Raw genomic sequence first — 20,899 nt, forward strand, 5'->3', positions numbered from 1 at the left:
CTGAGAACAGTCCTTGGTTTCTGGGACACTTTGGCAGTCTGGATGCCTGAGCTGGTTCCACACACTGCAATTCCCTTTCTACCTTATTGTAAGCCACTTATTTGTCTCAAATCTATAAGTTACCCAGCCTATAGCCAGGACTTGCCCAAGGAAGGACTGTTGAAAAGGGATTTTAGGGTCTTTGCATCTGCATCACCTAAAAAATAAGACAGGTATAGATTTCATACTAGGAAACACCTTGAAGGAATTAGTCTTAGCATAGGAGTGGCCTGTAGAGTCATGGACATCTTTTCCTTTCGTTTGCAGTGTGAATGAAAGATATAACATTTCAGTCACTTTCCCTTAGAAAAATTAATGCAAATGTAGGAATGCTTGTGGCTAAATTTTGCAAGAAGTGACTCATGATTTGGAGTGTATCAGCTGAGATCCTTTCCGAGCTGGAATCTTGAAGGCAAGTGCTGAGTGTTTTCTGAAAATCAAGCCCTTTTGAAAGAGGTTTTTTTTCCAAGGAGACAGCCCAGAATTAGGCATATACTTTAATGTTATGAGGAATTCATTATTTGTGTCTTTTCCTCTCCAATGAGTTTATAAAAAGACCCAAGTAACTCATGCAAATCTTACCGATGCAACGGAAAAATCAAACAACAGTTAAAATAGATGAAGGTTTTATTTTTCTCAGGAATTATTGTGTATGCCTTCAGCATTGTCATGTGGAAAAAACAGTCAGTGTGCTCTTAGTCAACTGTTTTCCTTGGCTTCAGTTTAGTACCTCCATCTCTGCTTCAGCACAGATTAGCAAATGTCCTTGGGTAACTGGTGCTGTGGCAGGCACAGTATTGTCCCCAGCAGAATCACCAGTACATCTGTGGAGTGCAATGCAAGGCACAAAGCATTATACAGATTGTGCTATTATTTCAGTCTCATAGGGATGAATTTAGAATTTTTTGCTGTGCCTTTCTTTCAATGACTATAATGACTAGACTGGGGCCTTGATTATAATGACCACACCATGTCTGCAGAAGTAGCACAAAGCAGCCAAAACACAAGTCCTGAAAAGTTGGCAGTTTCTCCAAACATTTAGCAATCTAAAGAAAATAAGCTTTTTTTTTTTTTTTTTATCTTGGCTGCCTTAAGTAAGATATCTTTATCTATAGTTGGGCAACTAATTACCTGATGTGATGAGGTCACCTTGAAGATGCTGAGCCCATACTTCTTTTTTTTTTTTTAATCAATGGGAAGCTCATCAGCACTGGAAAGTGAATCGGTGATTTAGGTGCCTAAGAATAGACACAGGTTGACCAACTTTTAAATATGAAAGCTGAAATATCTCCTAAAAATTTGGAAACTGTGGCTGTGAGTAATCTATTTTTAGTGGCCATCTGCTCAGGTAGAAAAGCTGTTCCATTTGGCTTGCTGCTAGTTGTTAAAATCAACACTTAAAGGCTTCTCCAAAATGTAAATAAAAGGAAAACAACAGTGTTTAAGTGTTTTCTGATCTAAGTGAGCTTCAAGGACTCTCAAATCTCAGCTGGCTCTGCATGGAAACTCAGTCAGACCATAGTTTTCTTCATCACTGTAGGGTATTGCATGGAGTCTAATGAACTGAAATGGGTCAGTGAAGAAAGAAAAAAAAAGTCTTTAATAAACAGACATGTGTATTCAAGTATCTCCCAGTGCTACTGGAAAACTACAGACATTTTCTTGGGAGAAAAGAGCAGTGTTAGTGCTTTCTAAAGGCCAAATTCTTGTGTTTCACGTGTGTAGCACCTGTTGACATCAGTGACAAGATCCAGCCCTGAGTTTATGGGTACCTGCTCTCATTCTGCTGCGAGATGAGGATGCTCAGCACCACTTGGGTCAGAGTGACAAGCTGGATTGACTCCCATGTCCCTGCCTTTTGAATTGTCTGGGTTAGCTTATGTCCTTCATGCAAAGCAGTTCTGAGAATCCACTGACACCTCATGGTTAAGTAACAGATATTAGGAGTATTTTTATGGTGTGGATTCATTACCCCATTCTGGCAGTGTAAGTTGCACTTAAATTGTATTTATATCTTCTTTACACTGACAGAGCAATATAATGGCTCAGAAGAATGACAAAGGAATTAAGCAGCATGGGAAAGGGAGAAAGGATGTATTGTTAGATAAGAATCTGAATTCTTCTCTTGCAAATACAAGCAAATTCCCACTGGAAAGGAATGTCACATTAGCAGATTGGACAAAAAGGAGAGAAAGAAATACACAGTGGGGGAATGCATGGTTTGAATTAAGATCTGAGTCTTGGCTGCCTTTCATTTCCACATCATACCGATCAAGCCCAATTTTTACTACACAAGCCACAGGCTTAAAAATAAATGCACATGTAATACTTTGATATTTCATGTGATAAAATTGCTAGGGAAACCCATTTCAGCATTCAAGTCCCCAGACAGAACAATCAGAGCTGGTCTAATAGAAGCTGCTGAGAACACTATTCCCTTGCCTTTGTTTAAGGGAAGGATGTATTTGTTTTGTGCAGAGCCAACCATTCCTTTTCTTGCTGTCCTGCCTCACTGCAGGACTATTGCAGCTGACCCCTGCAACTGAGGTTTATTCACTAATACTTTTATTTGTTCCGGAGTGAATGAAGACCATTAAAAGACCTCTTTATTCAGAGCATGGAATAAAATCAAATATACCCATCAGTCATCACATCTGTGTTTCTAAGCAGCAGAATTCTCTAAAATGCATCCAGTCCTACACACTTTACCCCCTTATTTTTTTCCTTGGAGCACACAAGACAGCATTGCCCTGGTGTGGAGGTGTTGAAGGACATTTTGTAATCCCTGACTGTGATGCTACAGATGGGCTCAATGGAACACCCTAAGATAAGCAGACTTGCTAATGCTCTGTGATGCTTTAGAGGGAAGAATAACCATAATTGTGGCTCCCAGATTTTCAGAGGCAACTCGTGTGAGTCCCAGCATAGAGGGACTCATTAAATCTCTGCTTGATGACTTTCTGCTGAGCTTCCAAACCAGCTCTGCTCCCTGCATTCAAGTTGCCTTTTGGTGTGTGAACCTCCCTGTTTTATCTAGGTGGAACAGACAGAGCCAGCAAACAATAGTGTTTGTGGGGACTCACAGCAGAGTTTGGAGCATTCCAGGTCAGGCAACACTGAGTTTCTCTGGGAATATTGATTTCCATTAGTGCCATATTGGTTCTGTACCCTGGCAATTTTCCTCTTTGTTTTACCCACCTAAACATAATGAGTGGATTACAAGGGAGATGAAATTACAAACAAAAAGCAAAATGCAAGTTTATTCAAGAAGATGTGTCAAGTGGCATGTTTGGACTGATAAGCCACAATGTAACTCAAGGCCAGAAAAAATGGTGAAACTGCTATAGATCAAGAGCTGGACAACTTGCTGAATTTACAGCTGGAATGGGAGAATAGCAAAGACACAAGGGAAAATGTAGACAAAATATGCCTTGATATACAAAGTGGTCAATGTGCTTCAGGAAAGCCTGATGATGATCAGCAGAGGCTGTGGGAAGCAGTTTCTTCATCTCCCCTGGTCTAGATTTTGCTGTCATTAACATGATCTAATGTACATTATCTGACTCACTTCACATCATCACAGTCACCATGCAGATCATCCTGTTTTCTAAGAAACACTCACTGATGTGGCATTGTGGTTCATCTGTTCTGGGGCTGACCACGTGTGTGTGTGTGTGTCCATGCATATATGTGAAGAGAGAGGAAAAGTGGAGGAAAGAAAGACTGGAGAACAAGATAATCCCTCAAACTCTTTGTTTATGCTTGGTAATTAAAGAACACAAGCATTTGTCATCTCAGTGGTGAGGACAACAGACTAGGGGCAGCACCTTTGCAGGTAAGAAGGCTCCAATCTATCTTCATCTGCTGATAGTAACTGGAGGACCTTGTGGGAGGTTTGGAGGGGATTTATTGATGCAATACATAGGATTTGCAGAAACAGCTCCTTGAAGGACATGGTACTAAATCATTTTTTTGTTGCTTTCTAGCTTTTCAGAATTCATAATCGTTTGGGAAATTCACTTCCTTCTCCTGCCTTTGGCTTTCCTTTAACAGTGTGAATTAGAAGAGATCATCTTTTGCCAAATGGAATAGTTGGGCTGATACAATATATTTTGGCAGGATTTTAAATCCTCTCCCTTTTTCTCTCATTTGTTTTCTTTCCCTTGTAATTAATGTTCTCTGTAGTATGAGCATGACAGTGTTGTGTTGTGAAAAAATTGGTTCTTCCTATGAAGAAAAGCTCTCTTGGAAATAAAAAACGTCAATGCTGGTTGAAAATAATGGCTAAGCCATTGCACACCTCTGTTATCTACAGTAAATCACATGCATGCCTGCAAATTTCAGCTGACTGCCATTTCATTTTTCTCTGTCTCTGCTTCATAAAGCCAGGAATGCAGAATAGTGGAGAAATAGTTTAAAGAATGAAAGTTGTTTTGAAGTTGCTTGTAACTTCATCAACTTCCAGCCATTTGGGCTGAATTCTTCCATGCTGGCTACCTCTTCACCTGAAAGGTACCTGAGGGTTGTTAAAGGCATCAAGATAAGAAAACCAAACAGGGATGTGAATATCTTGAAGAAGACAGGAAAGAAGAATATATGACTTCTCATATCTGTTCTTCTCCAGTGTCTGGATGGAAATGCCACATCCCCCAGAGGTGCTGTTCTACCACCAGTGAAACCTACTTGCCCAGTAAAGGCCATAAGCAGGTCTGGGGCTCTGCAGCTCTGGGTGTGCTGTGTTTGGCTGCTAAGGAATGCACAAAGGATTTAGAGACATAAAACCTTTCACAGACATGTGGAACTATGGATGTCCCATGGAGCTGGGAAGAGGCACAGGTTTCAGAATTTCCAACCTTAACTGTACAAAATTATGCACTTACTTTCTCATTCTGCTCTCCAAAAGAGAGCACTACTGACAGGCATTGTCAAGCCTGTTGTGATAATATGCTTAAAATGATGCTGCTATTTTTCCCTGGCATAGGCTGATGAAAAGTAAGTGTATCTTACACACCTCCCTGATGGTACATGATGCTGTCCTCTTGTTTTAGGGAGAAGGAAGACAACAGGGTGTTGAATTGCTGGAGGAGATGCATCTTTTTCTTTCTACACATACCCACTAAAAAACCCCACCCTTTACTTTCCTGTGACCGGGTTTGCTCTACTATAGATTTCTATGATATAAACTCGAGCTGTGCCCTGCAGCTTTGTGTTTCTGTCTGTTCAGCCATTTCAGTGTTGTTTCTCTAATGAAAGATCAGCTGGTTTCATTTCCTCACACAGCTCAGCCTTCCCAGCTTCTGAGTTACCCTGGCTCTCTTTCAGCTGTTTGAAGTGCATCTGAATCACCCAGAACTTTGCCTTCTTTCCTATTGTGCCACAACTTATTTTTCTCCTTTCAGTCCCTCAGGAACTTTTTCTGATAGCTCTTTGAAAATCAAATATTCAGCATGGCCCAACCTTCTGCACAGCTAAATGCCCCTTGCTGTTTTCATTGAAAAGCTTTAAATTTAACTAGAAGGGTAGCAATTCCCTTTGTTTATAACCATAGCGTAACAAATTGTAGCCAATTGAAAACCATATTAAGTTGTAAATTTGTATTATGACTGGACATTAACAGCATGGCAATGTTTTTCCCCAATGGTGATTTTCAGCCCAGTTGTTCTGATGTACCCAAGTGTAAAGTTATTAGGGCTATTTGTGGTTTAAGTATGGGAAGAAAAGGACTTCACTTCTGTGGGAAGTTGCACTTGGGCAATCTGCCTTGCCTGTCTGTGCTTAAACAGGCAAGACATGGAGCACATGAAAAAAATAAAGAAATCTCATACAAACAAAGCTACTGAGATGTGAAGTAAATATCTGTATCATCTGGATGGGATTTCAAATGGCTAAGAACTGACCTCTGGCTTTGTGTTTGCTTCTAATAATGACTTCTAACACTGCTACCTGCAGAGAACAAAGAGAGTCAATTAAATCCAGGCCATTTGTATTTTTATCGTAGAGACCGTGCCAGGATCCCCATCCTCCTCTTCTTGACACAAAAATGCACTGGACATTTCAATCAGCTCACTGATAAAGTGTGTTTTCCTTAAACCAAACCTTTCTCCAGCAAAATGGCAATTGTTCTGTGAGTCTTTTTCTTTCAGGTGAATCTTCTGCTCCAAACATTTCTGAGACACTGTGGTAGCTCCTTATTTCTGCCAAGATATTTATGCCTTGCTTAATTTGACAGGTCCCCATGCCACCTGTGCATGGGGAACATGAGGAAAATAAGTGTTCTGTCAGGTGCCTCTAGTCATTTTTCTGGTTTGTCTCTTTCAGCTTTTGTATGACAGGAATGAGTTTCTTTATAAATCATGTAAAATTGTAGCTGCTAATGGGTACTTTGGTATTATGGATATCTCATATCAATTATTTTATGTTCTTTTGCAAAACATTTGCAGGAAGGATAACAGTGGAACCTTTAGTGAAAAATGTGACCAATTTTCTGCCCCATCAGTTGAAGCTTGGTTTGCTTTAAACACAGTGCAGAGCCACTGTCTCCTATTTCCTCCAGCTGCCACTCAGAGCAGAGAGATTGATGAGCTGCAGTGGGTTGAGCTGTTTTATTGAAGACCCTGTCTCTAACCATATCCCTCTCCTTTCAGGAAGCTGTAGTGAGCACCTGGATCCAGTTCAGTGACAGCTCTGTTACTCCCCTGGACATTTATGACCCTAAGGACTTCTCCCTGGCTGCTGTGTCATTGGATGAAGGTGTTGTCTCCATCCACCAAAACGCTGCCTTAAAGTGGCCAGTTGTGGCAGCAGAAGGTGAAGGTCAAGGCACGTTAATCAAGGTGGACATGATGATTTCTGAAGCCTGTCAAAAGTCCAAGAGGAAAAGTGTCCTGGCTGTGGGGAATGGCAACATTAAAGTTAAGTTTGGTCAGAATGATGCCGACTCTGAGACAGGTGGAGATTATGACGCCGATGAGATTGAAAACCACGCGAGCGACCGACGGCACAAAGCGTCGGATCAGGAACGCTTTGGCCAGGAGGGACGATACTACAGCAGCTCCTCAGCAGAGCGAGAGGAAGGTTCCATCAGGAAAGTCAGCACCACAGCAAAATCCATCATAAAAAACAAGGTCCTTAAAAACAATAGGCTGGATGGTGGCAAACTCTCAGACGACAGCCAGCTGCAGAACATTCCTATAGACTTCACCAACTTCCCTGCTCAAGTAGACCTACCAAAAGGCAGTGCAGGCATGGAGGAGAATGACCTGGTGCAGACACCCAGGGGCCTTAGTGATCTGGAGATTGGGATGTATGCTCTGCTAGGGGTCTTCTGCCTGGCAATTCTAGTCTTCCTCATAAACTGTGCAACATTTGCACTGAAGTACCGTCACAAGCAGGTTCTGGTGGAAGGACAGACCACCGTGACCCATTCCCATGACTGGGTCTGGCTGGGAAACGAAGCAGAACTGCTGGAGAACACAGCAGATTCATCACCTCAGCAGGATGAGCACACAACTATTATTGACCGAGGCTCGGGCAGTGAGGAGAGCAACCAGCTCCTCAATGGTAGTGCTCAGAAGAACATTCAGAGCCAGGTCCACAGGTGTGCAGACTCAGGGGCCAAGCTGGGGAAGGACCAGAAATCTGAACCTTTGCATTCGCCGACGTCGAAGCGGAAGCGAGTGAAATTCACAACGTTCACCACCATTCCGCCCGACGATGGGTGTCCTACTGTCAACTCAATCCTAAGTAGCAATGATGATGACATTAAGTGGGTGTGCCAGGATATGGACCTGGGGGACTCCAAAGAGATACGAAACTACATGGAGAAGTTCAAAGACAAAGTGTAGCTCCTTGCTGGTTTTTTTTTTGGGTTTAACCACACCTTGATGCCTTCAGTTCTACAGTATATATTGGGACAGAAGAGGGGGAGGGGAAGGAATCACCAGGAGAAATGATGAGGCAGTTTTTTATAATCAGGGAAAGAAATTTGCCAAATTGTCCATGGTTTGTTTTTGTTTTTCACTTTGTTTTGTTGTTTTGTTTTTTTTTTTTCCAGCGGTTAATCTGCTACTCATGGATTTAGGAAGTGGAATATAAATAGCAGAAAGGAACAAGGAAATGGTATGACCAATATGATGAACTGGGCAAGATGAGGTTGTGAAAATTCATTTTATGGGTCATACAAATAATAATGATAGTAATGTTTCAAAGTACCAAAAATCTCTGTAAAAAGAAATGAGAGAATATAAGAGCATGAAAACAATAAGCAAGAGACAAACTATAACTTGTTCTAGTTCCAATAAAGCATCACAGTTATGGACACACGACCCACAAGGAGACTTTCCAGATTGTTACTCAAGCTGTTTCTTTTTATTCCTTCATTTGAAGTGAAAATGTGTCTTTGGCATGACATATGAAGGAGGAAGAAATTACCTGGTATTTTTATCTTTACTTTTCCATTTGTCTTGTAAATTGAAACAGAATAATTTTCCCTCTTGTATTTTTCTTTTAAATACCTTGAAAACAGGAGAATTTAAAATTCACTAAGTTCACAGTGGACCAAGAACATTTTGTTTCTTAATTAGCTATAAATAATCTCCTGTCATTTAAAGAATTCAGGAGATTAGTATTGACTAATAATTTCCACGTGGTGTCTCTTCTGAAAGCCTAAAGCTCCATTTCACCCTAGCTAGAAATATGTTCTGTTTGGAAGAAATATTCATTTTCCTTTCAGGTTTGGATTGTTTATTTAGTTGCTTGTTTTAAAAATTCCACAACCAAAGTTCCTACGTTTCACCAAGGGAAGAAGGTGCTGTTTTATGTTAGCTTTTAGAAGTACCAAGAGATGGGAGTGCCCCAGTGGTGCATTTCAAATGTACCTGGAACTGAGACCATCACAGGCCAAATATGTACAGCCTGGAGTTTGTTGTTTTTGTTTTTTGCCAAGTCCATCAATTCATGATTTTGTGCTGTAATTTTCTGTTTATTCTAATGTCACCAGCTCTCATCAAGCTCTGAAAGCAAGAAGAATGGACAGAAAGACACTGATTGCCCTCAAACTTTTATTTCCTTCTACTGGGAGAGCTGGGCTCTGGGCAGACTTTTGGGAGGGAGGGAAATATTGCTGAAGCAAGAGCAAGAAATATCTGGAGCTATTTTATCGATTTTTTTTTTTTTTTTTTGCCATTGGACCAGCTAAGACTGAAAATTTTAGACTAGATTGTAAAGCTGATGTTTTGGATAAACAAATACAAACCCAGTAATAAATCAGAAACAAGTGCAAAATAGAGTCATAGTTCATGGTGTAAAGTGGTAGAACTGTGTTGACTCAGTGCCAGTTTACACTGATGGAGAACACAGATAAAAATCTATACAATAAGGAAACCACCATCACCCAAAACCTCTTGTAACTAAAAGGAAGATGATCTATCCAGTCTTTGGAAAGCAGTATTATGTCCTGACTGTTAGCCAGAAGCACTTGCATTGTCCTGTCTTTACCATGTATTTTGTTGTTTTGGTTTGGTTTTGTTTTTTTTAAATTACTAAACTCAGTAGTTTGGGTTTTTTTATACTTGGACAAAATCAATCCTGCCACCCAGTAACATAGATGGACGTTTTAACAAGATATGCCTAGTATGCATTGTAGACTGAAAGAATGTAATATTTATTTATACATGTTATACGAATTGTAATTAAAATGCTTTACATGGCTTGACAAATTAACCTCTCTTTTCTAAGGGGAGGGGGCTCCTATTCTCTTTTTGGTGCTGAATCTACTGGCCAACAGCTGAGACATGATTTGAATCATAGAATTGTAGAATCATAGAATCAACCAGGTTGGAAGAGACCTCCAAGATCATCCAATCCAACCCGACTGTGGTTACCAGACCATGGCACTAAGTGCCACATCCAGTCTCAGCTTGAAAACCTCCAGGGATGGTGAATCCACCACCTCCCTGGGCAGCACATTCCAATGCCTGATCACTCTCTCCATAAAAAAATTGAGCTGCTTACTGGAGAGAAGATAGAGATGTATGAACGTTTTTGCTGCTCTGACCCTTCCTTTGTGAACCACTTCCCCTTCCCACCCAACATGTGGTGATGATGATGGATGGCAGGAGCAGACAGCAGTGAGGCACAGTTCAGGGCAGTGTCACTATTCATCTTGTTCATGCTCCTGCCTACCATGAGCACGAACAACTGCAGGACTCTGGTTTCTGATGTTTGCAACTTTTGTGCAGCCCAGTCATAATTAATTACGTGGCTTCTCTGATTGATACAGTGGGTTCAGATGGAAGCAGGTTTCACTGAATCACAACTGACATGTACAAAGCACCCTGTATCCCAGAGGACCCCAGCTACTTTACAAGCTAAGCACAGCCATGCATCAGCCACACCTCAGGGATCACTATATCTTCTGAGGAGGCACAGGTGTCTCCGAGGCAAAAAAAGGCATTTACAGCACAGAGCTGCAAAATTGAGCAGCAGAGGAGCAAGATGAATTGTATGGAAGCCAAAATAATACACTGTGGTGACATAGAATGTAATTGTTCTAAGTGCATTTTTAAGGACATGAACAGCTCATATGAGGAGTGGTACCTGCATAACCAGTGCTGGTGGTTGGACAGGAGTTTGGCATCAAAATTGTGTGGTCTTTGCAGAGGAGGACAGGCTATGCATGAAGATACAACACAGGATGGTGAAAGAAGGGAAAACCTCAGCCTTGCCTTTGCATTTCATTTTTTTTTCTGAAGCTACAAAACATGGTGCTTCAGAGACAGATACTGAAATATTTCAATTTGTCTTCTGCTGCCCAAAAATTCTGTCAAAGCCCAACTCTGTGTGAGCCACCGTAAATGATCATCTCAGCAGGGAGGAAACCACTGGAGTGTGAAATATCATTTATTTGAGACATTCATATTGGGTCAAATGCCAGGATTTACATTTCTGAAGCTTTGCTGAGTTACAAAGGCACTGGGATGGGGCACAGAGAGCTGCCTGAGCATCCCTCCTGTCTCTGTGCCTCACTTGCCAGGGAATCTGCAAGTGCCAGGGGTGCATGGCTGCAAAGATAACATGCTGTAAGGTACATTTTTCTGTCAAGGAGCCAAGATGGAAATTCATTAATAATAATTTGCACTTAGAGGAAAGCCTTTCATCTGAGAAGCTCAGTGACTTCCAATTCTAAAGGAGAAAAACGTGAGCAGGCTGAAGTGGCCCTGTTTTCTCAAAGGACACAGTGCCAGGTGAACATGTTCCCCTTCTCCAGGCTGGGAGCAGAGCTGGGCCTGTCTGCTGGAGAGGGGTAATTAGTGAAATTGCTTGGAGCAGTCAGTAATGAGGAGCCCAGCTAGCTACGGAGAGGAGGAGAGTTGGGTTGTGGCAAATAAAGGTCAAGGATTGGGGAGAGATGTGCTTTGTGTGATGGGAGGCAACTGTGGGAGAGGAGAGCAGTGGTTGCAGGAGGGAAGAGGTGATGGTGAGAGAAGTGAAGCTCTCCTTGTGAGGCCTCTGACTGCTGGCACAGAATGGACTTCAGTGAAAAAAAGTGAGTCCTGCTTTTGTTTTTTATATTACAGCGTTCCATTTGAAGGGAAGGGAAATCCTTATTGTTTGCTTAATTGTCTTAAGCCTGAGAATGAGCAAGAGAAATATATGTTGATCATGCCCTACCTTTGGTAAGGAGAAGCCAATGCTAAGGGAATAAGGTACAGTTTGCCTGGTACACATGGATGGGAACACCTGACAGTGCAAAGCCAACATGATACATCCTGCTGGATCCTGAACCTTTCTGATTTGGTTTAACTGCTAGGAAGTCCATATTCCTTCAACCAGTGAGCATGCTGACTTGCCCTCAGCTTCTAGAAATCCTTTGACATTGATGAAATTTGAGAGGTGACCTGAAAAAGGCTCTCGCTTTTGGAAAGCAGGGAGGCAGTTAATTCATGGTGCCACACCAGACTTGCTGGGATGGAAATAAGACAGTGACCCCCAATGCTTGCAGATATATTTCTTCTCTCCTTGCCAAGCTCTGAGACCAAGAGAGTTGCTGTTTTGAAAGACTCCTAAGCTAGATTTCAGTGCTTAAAAACAAGCTGTCAGCAAAGATGCAGAGGCAGACAGAGATAATGATGCAAATTGCCAAATAACTCTCCTTCTTGATTACTTATTTTGGACAAACTCAGAGCCATTCTTTTTATGCTTATGTTAGAGAGGGATTAGAGCTCTTTGTGTGACGTGACAGTGTCAAAAGCAGCCACGAGCATCTTGGAGAGAGTCAGACTCTGATGTTCAGCTGAGCCATGCCAAGGCAAAGGCACCCTGGAGTAATCACCTGTGCATCCCCTGGTCTGCTGGAGGGGCTGCTCTGTGCACTCTCAGGCAGGTTGCAGCCAAACATTCAGTTTCTGGAGGTGCAGTGGCATGTTTAGAGACACTTGGTAACTTGTTTCCCCCTTTATTTTCCCCTTGAGCCTGTATCTGTAGGTTTTTTTAGAAGCTAATTTCCATCATGCTCTATGGCCATTTAGGTTGGTGGTGCAGGAGACACTAAGATATCTGTGTCCTCTGGGTGCTGGAGCAGCTTCCCAGCCCTTCTGAGCCTGAGCTGTGAGAGTCACATATAATCCCCTGAATTCCAAATTATGTAATTAGCAATTAAATTCCTAGAAGCCACAACTTAGGTTGGAATCCTTCATAAACAGATTGCAGCACCATAATTATCTGGGCACTTGTGTCTGGCTCCAAATGCAAGGTAGGAGGGAAATCTTACAGAAGGCTCTTGGTGGTTTTGCCACTGTCTCACACATGGAGTAGTGGAAGAGGCACCTGTCTGAGAAATGCCAGTTCTGCTGTCAGCTCTGTCAAACTCTGCTCACTCACTGCTGGATATTTTAAGCTGCCATGCAGCCTCCTGAGATCACTGATTTAGTTTTCAGCATTGCTAATGAAAAGCCATTGTACCAGTTCATGTTATCCTGATCTCTTGTGGACTGTGGGGAGAAGGGAGGTGCAAAGAGACATGGACAGGTCATGTTGCAGTAGTGAAGAATGAGAAAACAGAGCAAGATTTCAGTTGTGTGAAGGCTAAGATTGCTTTCTTAGTTTGCATTCTGCACCATGTGTAGAATTTTCCTGACTGCTGTGGTCTGTCCTGGTTTGGAGGCATAATTTCCCTGGATTTAGGGAAGATCTATGCACGTCCTCTGAGGCTTAGGATGGTTCTCATTATGCAGGTACCAGAGCCTCTGCTAACACCTGAGGAGCTGTTTGATGGCCAGTACTGTTGGCAGGGGCTGTTCATTTCATAGATAATCTGACTGTATGTGATAGAGACTTGTTCTAGGGGCAGGTCAGAATTGTATATTTGCTGATGCTGGGGAATATTTTTGGTTCCCAAGCCAAAGCTTGTGAAGCTCATTGGACAACTGCAGTGCCAGGGGAAAGCCCATTTGAGACAGACAGGCACCTAAAATGCTAAGGATTGTCATGTCAATGTCATTTAGCAGCAATTGCTATAGGAGCAGAATTATCCAGGAACTCTCCTTTGGTATGATGACACTATACATCTTATAAAACTGAGCTGAGGTTACCATAATGATGGGACTCTATTAATTTAATATGATATTGCTACAGGGCCTTTCCATGGATTGTCTGAAAAGATTAATATTCTTTAACAGAAACACTTTGGCAAATCAAGGCACCATTTCCCATTCTTCCACTCCACCCCTGCGTTTTGGGATCTGCCATTTACTTTTTCCATCATGCCTCTAGGTTCGTCATACCACATCCATCAGCATGGCATGAGTTTTCCATGCCTTTTAAAAGAGCTCCACGAATATCTGCTCTGCTTTGTAGGGCATTGTGTCTTCTTTTAAAGCCTCCTACTGCAAAAAGAAAATGCAAGATCATGTTGGGGAAAGAGGGAGATAAGCAGGTCTGATCACTGACAACTTCAGAGCCTTTTGAAAACCAACCAAGCAGATTAAAATGAGTTTCCCCCAAATGCAAAGCAAAAGGGGTTTATTTCCAACTGGGAAGAAAGAGCTGTTAGAAATCCAGATGTCTTTCCCATGCAGGGAATGCTGTTCTCATGGCTCTACCTGTGACTACCTCTGCTCTTTGTAGACCTGTATTTCCCCAGGTAGTGCTGATGGCATTCAGGTAGCTACAGTCAGGTCCACGTGAGTGAGGGTTTTGTTGCTGTGTGAGGTGCAGGTGGCTCTGAGGAGGGAAGGGAACCTCTATGTCTGTGCTCTGCCTTCAGCTCCCCCAAGGCTGCCCTGGCTCCTGCTCCCTGAACAAAAACCTGGGGGCTCTGGTGATACAACCCAGCATTGACTTGGCACTTGTGGATAAAGGGGAGATGCCTAGACATGTGCTTATGAGTTATCCAGCTCATCTCTAGTAGGAAGGAATTAAAATGTGTATAAGAATCAGGAGAGTGCCACTCTCTAGGAATGGTCAGAAAGAATTATCACCTGTGATAAATTGCAGTTGTGAGTGAGTGCTGTGGCTGATTGTTAGCAATGAATGGTCACCAATTGTAAGACTTCCCAGAGCTTCATTTGTGCATTTTTGTGAGCCACAGGTCTCTGGGAATACAGGTTTTCTGGAGATCCCTCTGTGTTTCAGGTTCCTTCCTGGCAGTCCTTTTAGTAGCATCATCTGTCCATTTAGTAATTGCTATAATAGAGCTCATATTTATTCAGCTGCTACCTGTAAGAGGAGCAGATCAAACCCAAGTTATTTCTGTTTAGAGGAGGCTAAAGACACAGAGGCTTTTATTTTTTAGGAAAAAATAGCCTTCCCCCTGCCTCTTTCTACACTGGGAACCAGCTGGGCTAAAAAATCTAGCCTAGTTAAACTGAGGTAGCTGGAAGCAGAAAGCTAAAGCTGCAGCTGTCCAGTGCCCCTTCCCAGTGCCATGCTATTCACCAAGAGCAGGTGTGAGGATTTTTCATGTTTTTTTCCAGTGATCCAAGCTTTGCCATGGTAGGTTTTTCCTGCTACTGCAGCTTTTGGGATGCAGGACCTACAGGGCTAATGCAGTGGCACAGGAGCTCCACATGGTCAGCTGTGCAGTATTTAAATATTCCTGAATTTCATCTGGCCCCTAAGTAGGTTGACATATATTGTGTGGCCCTTTGCATAAGCTACTGGGGAGCAGTGGGAAGGGGAAAGGGCAAGTGTGTATGGAAAGGGCAGATGAGAAGGTCTGTATGTCTTCCTGGGTTTTGTCATTTTATGTTAGTTTAGTGTTTTTAATACCCTAGTTGAAGTTGCCCTGAGTTTTGGCTTGATGAACCAGGCTATGTTTTGATAAAATAAGCAGTCCTATTCCAGGTTTTATTAAAAAGATGAGCAAATAAATAGAAACCAGAACAGGTGTGCTGTTAAACCAATCTAGTACAACCTCACTGAGCTAGCAGAAGGGAAAAATGCAGCTATCAGAGGCTGCTATTGAAGCTGAATCCATAAATCAGTGGATTCAAATTAACCATTTGCCAAATTAACCAGCAGGTAATCAAATACAATGATAGGGTTGATGCTGAGGAATTGCTCTCATTGAAAAACCACATGGAGAAGCCAAGTCCTTTCAGCTGATGACACGAACCAGAGCCTTGACCAGCACAATCCATTCCAAGGGCTGTAAGGGCATAGGCATTGGGAAGAAGGTGCCAATGGAAGGTTAAATTAAACTCTTCCCATGGAAGAACCTCAGTGCAGACAAGTGTAGAAGATTGATTTGTGTGTATATCCTGCAGGAAAGCATCAGCATCTGCAGTAAATTTATGGCCTGTTTGAGTCTTGTTCCCTTTTCCCAGCCCTGCTCTTTTACCCCTAGTATCCCTGAATCTCCCAGCAGGTTTGTTCTGGAGACACTGTGGAGCTGCAGGGAATCAGTTTCTCTTGAGACCTCTGGCTAGCTGAGAAAGGGAATTTCACAGCCTCGTGTTCCCCTCTAGGATGGTGCTACTAAACATCAGAATGCCAGAGCCATCCATAGCAGCAAGAGGGTTAAATGGGGAGGAAGGAGAGCCAGAGAACATCTTGAGCTGTGTGGTCTTGAGTTAATCCTTGGAAAAGTTCAGGGAGACACAAGGTGGCTGTTTCCCACCTCTCCTGCTTCCAGACTGGTGTCTGTGGGATGAGGTCGCTGTTTCCCACATCTCCTGCTTCCAGACTGGTGTCTGTGGGAAGCAGTATCCTACATCACCAGCATCATCAATCCATGGCCCAGTAAAGGCACTAATAAATGACCTTTTTGCTTCACAAAACCTGCTCAGTTAGCAGTGAGCATATGTTCTTGCAGAAAGAACCTGATTGCAGTGTGAGTGCAGGGAGGGGGAGGCCAGCCAGGAAGTTTGATGTCAGCCTTATAGCTGAGGTAATGGACATAAAAATCTCCATATGCTGAGAAGTGACTTTAAGGAAAAGTATTAACCTAATTAGCCCATTCATCTCTTCTCTCATTGAGCATCTTTCTAACAACCTTTGTTTCCTGCCTTAAATTAGGGAATTAATACAGGTCATGTCATAACTTGTGTTTTGAAGGTACTAGAGGAGGTTTTCTTGTTCTTTAGAATAAATGAACCTCAAATTCTGTCTGCAAGTTGGTCCATTTAGGGTCTGTATGGACTAGGGAATTTGGTGACATTAAGCTGGCATAATGAACCTCAGATTCAGAAACAAATTTATAGCTCTTTAGTAGGAAAGTCAAAATAAGCCAACCAAAATAATAACGAATTTTAAAATGGGAGGAATTTGCTCACAGAGAATGCAGGAATTGCCCCAGGGAAAAGCAGTCACAGGGCAGTGGCACACAGAAGCTTCATTGATATGGTTAAAGGAAAATGGTTGAACAAGGCTGGATGCAGTTTGGGTTCTAAAAAGGGCTGCAAATCTGCTAGCTAGCAACTAGAACTCCATGGCTTGATTAGACAAGTTTAATTAGTTCAGTTCCATGCAGCATTGCTGATCTGCAAGAACTGGAAATTCCTGAGTCTTCTGCAGCTATTGGTGACCCAATGGTTAAAATGCAGTTTGAAGGGTTTTGCAGTTCCTCTGTTGATGCAAAGCTGTGGGAAATGCCTCTCTCCAGCCTTGGGCTGTTAGTCAGAATTTGGGTGCACTAGGAATGCTGCTGAACACTACAGAAGAGTGAGGCCTATTTCAAACGTGAAATATTTCACTTAGAAGTGCCTAAATCCTTTGGATTAAATAGGAACTTGGTGTTCCTGGATTCAAGGTTGCCAAGTACCCAGTTCTGAGTCAGTAAAATTCAGCTCCAGAAAATCATGATCCTTGAGCTCATCTCTTTGAGCTCTAGCTAGCAGAAACATTAGCAATTACCTGGCAGGAAATCCTCAAGCCAAAAAAGCTGGATTTGTTTGGCACCATGTGGTGCCCTTTAGGACTGGGCACTGTCTGTCCTGGGCATCTGTCCAGAGGATTTCATCATTGTGTTTATGAAGAAAAATTCAAATGCTTCTATTACAAGAAAAAGATAGCCATAAGATTTCAAGGTTAATTAAAACCAGGCTGAGAGCTGGGAAGATCAGGAGCTGGTGTATTCCTAAAGAGCCAAGAAGGAATTTCTCAGGACTTTAAGTGCTAACCTGGTATAGGAAAGGGAAACAACTGAGTGCTCACCTAGGCAGGAATTTTGCCCAGGATTGCAGGGGGTGATCAGCTCCTTACCCAGTGCCAGAGTGGCTGGCACTGCACACTGCTCTGAGCACAGAGGCAGGCAGAGCTGTTTGCCAGAAGATGGCACTCAAAGTATGGCATGAGACATGTTTGGGTCCTCTCTGCTCTCTCCACATCTATTGGGTAATAGTTTATGCACCTGCAGACCTAGAGCTAATGCAGTAATCAATGCAGCCTAAGGGTTTGTAACCCCTTTATGTCTGAAAGGATTCTGTGAGCCAGGAAAATATTGGAGCTACTTTTTTTTTTTTTTCCTGCAAGGCAAGAAGTTGCTGCTGAAAACTTACCTTGGGGACATGGAAGTGCTGTTGGGAGACTCCAGGTTTTGTTGCACAGACCTAGTATCACTCTATATCTCCTGGAAAAAGGGATCTCCCCTTGGCTAACACAGTTCTCCTGGGGGGGATTTCCTCTGCCTGCAAATGCAGACACAGTGCTGGAATTGCTATAGCTGCACCTCAGAAATAATGGGTGTACTGGCTACAGGAACTCTTGGAATAACTGAGTGTGTGGGAGTGGAAATAGAGTGCTTTTTTTTCTGTATTAATAGCTATTTTAAAAATGTAGATGAAAAGTGTAATTATGAGGGAGATGTGCCATACCTAAGGTGGAGCTGCAGCTCTTTGCAGCAAGAAAACATTACCAACTTCACAGTGTGTCTTACCAGTAGAAAAGTTATTTCTAAGGAAAGGACAGGGAGGGAGAAACCTGTGGAATTGTTCTGTCTGCTTTTTTGCATTGCTGTTTGATGTAAAGAACATCAGAAAAACTTGTGTTGTTCCTGATCTCTGTGGAGTGTAAATAGTTTTTTGAAAGCAGCAGTTTGCAGGCTCTGAGCTCTGTGTGTGTCCATATCTTACTGAGGATATGAGTCATGAACAAGGAGAGAACTAGGGCTGGGGCCAAACAGCAGGTGAGGTCCTCAGGGGGTTGCTGGTGGCCAGGTGGGTGTCACTGATGACCCATGACTTCTCTGTGGCTTCACAGCTATTTAATCCTTCATAAACATCCACTTGGTCCAATGGATGGATTTACTTTCTTGTTTTTAAGAGCATATGTGAATATCTGTTCTGAACTGTGTGCAATGTGACTTTGCTACAAATAATCCAAGTATCTGGGTGGGCTTTTTCTTATGGTGCTCTAGCAGCATTCAAGCCTTGGAAAATTCAAAGTGAGATGTTGTGTAACAGAGAAAGGTAAGGGAAGATTAAAATTATAATCCCTAGATTATACCTAGGGAAAAAAAATACAGTGAAAGAAATATCATGACCTTCTTGGGAAGACTGAATTGTGATCAGACTTCTGCAGTTTGATTACCACTTCTGATACTCTTCAATGGTGTTTCCTCTTCATGACTCTACATATGTCCATCATCTGATCTCTGCCCCAGATGCCAGGGTGTCTTCTCTCCTCTTTCTTGCCTCTGCCTTGAATAGTTTTAAGTTTTTATTCTCTTTCTTCCACTAAAAACATCAGGGATTTGGTTTCTGAATATAGAGGTTGGCCAAAAAGTTCCGACCCTGACTGTCATTTGGGTAGAAGTCCCACAGGTGCCAAAGCTGTCTGCAGCCTCTCTGATCCCCATGAAACCTGCCTTGGAGTCCAGCCCTGGTGACTTCTTGTGACACTCAGCCACCACCCAGAGCTCATTGTGCTGCTCTGTCCCCACACTTGGCTCTTGGTTCGATCTCTTGGGGTGATTCAAAGGGTCTTATTGTAGGCAGAATTATTCAGGCAGTGCCTGTAGACTATGGAACATGAAGCCTGAGCCCTGAGCATGGGTACATTTAACTGACTCCTCCTCTCTGCTCTCACCAGGCTCTGTTCAGTTGTCCCTGTTGCTGTGTTGGGCTCTGCCTCCAGTGCCATTGCACATGTGTAGAACTCAGCTGAGCTCAAAGCTGAGCTGCATCTGCCCTGCACATCCAACAGGACCTGTTAATTCCAGGGGAAAGCCATGCCTAGTGTGAGAGGTGAGGTAATGAAGCGATTCAGCAGACATTGGAGCAAAAAAAATTGTCCCTTTCCAGAAATATTTACAAATTCCATCATTTTTCCCAGGAATGAATCAGAAATCTTTCTCTGTCTTTGTTGCATACTTCTATTATTGGCCTATGGTTTCAATCACCTGCAAGCAGAAATTAGGGTCCCTAAATCAACCATCACCTCCAGATTTTACTTGGAAACATAGAACATTGCTTTCCAATTTGAGGATTACAACCACAAAACTACCTTGTGCCATTAATGTGGTGTTTTGGTGAGCCAACAGAGTTTTCCTTAAGTTTTGTATGTGACTTTTTTTTTAATCCATACTATCACTTATTTAATTGGGCAGTGGTTTTTATCATAATGTACAATAAATCCCAAACTTTGCTATCATCCTCACTGCTCAGGCTATTAAAGGGAAGTCTGAATCTGAATATACAGCAGCATAGTGGGGTTCCTTCTTTGCTTGCTCATAAAAGCAGAAAACTTGGCAAAAGAGTAGCAGCAGGTGGGAGGTGTGGAGGGAGGGCAGCGTTTGGAGAAGGATTCTCTTGCATTTAGTAAACAAGACAGAAAGAAGAGTCAAATATTAGTCCCTCAACCCTCAAGATAAATCTGCTGCTGAAAGCTTTGTTCTACAGTGTGTTGTCATAACTCTGTGTGTATATACATGAATGTTGTACTGGGGTTTGTTTCCTTTTGTGTTATAAATAGCTGGAAAGTAAAACTGGAAAATATTGGCAGTTAAAGGAGAAACTTTTATGGGTAAAATAGAGGCTGTGTTGTTGATCATGTAGGTATTAGCTTAATTATTGTGCAAGTGCTTTCCAAAAAGAATTGTAGAGCAATCTGCTGTCATAAAGTAGATTCATTCCTGTACTGGAAGTTCCACACTGTCTTTCTTAAATTATTGTGGTGCATTAGGTAATAGAAGTAAAGGAATCATTTGTCTAAAGGTATAATTCTCCTTGATGAAGCTTCCTCAGTAAGTGCCTTTTGAAATGCAAGCCAAGCCAGACTCAAGATGTTCATGAATGAAAAATGCCTCAACCCAAACCTGAATAAAACAAAAGCTGTTTGGGGCAAGTTCTGTTTATTGTAACACTGGAGGTTTTGAAGCTTGTTAATATGTACCAAGTAGTTAGGAAGGACAAAGTTTCTGGAG

The 20,899-nt window shown here is 42.4% G+C and overlaps 1 protein-coding gene across 1 annotated transcript in view; it reads left to right on the top strand.

Moving 5' to 3' along the window:
- TMEM132C (transmembrane protein 132C) overlaps nucleotides 1–7,883 on the top strand; it is a 51,894-nt gene extending 44,011 nt beyond the window's left edge. The window contains exons 6-7 of the mRNA XM_009079321.1: nucleotides 6,684–7,188; nucleotides 7,234–7,883. Of these exons, the coding sequence (XP_009077569.1) occupies nucleotides 6,684–7,188; nucleotides 7,234–7,883 (1,155 nt within the window). The remainder of the gene's footprint in view (nucleotides 1–6,683; nucleotides 7,189–7,233) is intronic.
- The last annotated feature ends 13,016 nt before the right edge of the window (nucleotides 7,884–20,899 follow it).

The sequence above is a fragment of the Acanthisitta chloris genome, unplaced genomic scaffold (genome assembly GCF_000695815.1).
Source record: "Acanthisitta chloris isolate BGI_N310 unplaced genomic scaffold, ASM69581v1 scaffold11347, whole genome shotgun sequence".
NCBI lineage: Eukaryota > Metazoa > Chordata > Aves > Passeriformes > Acanthisittidae > Acanthisitta > Acanthisitta chloris.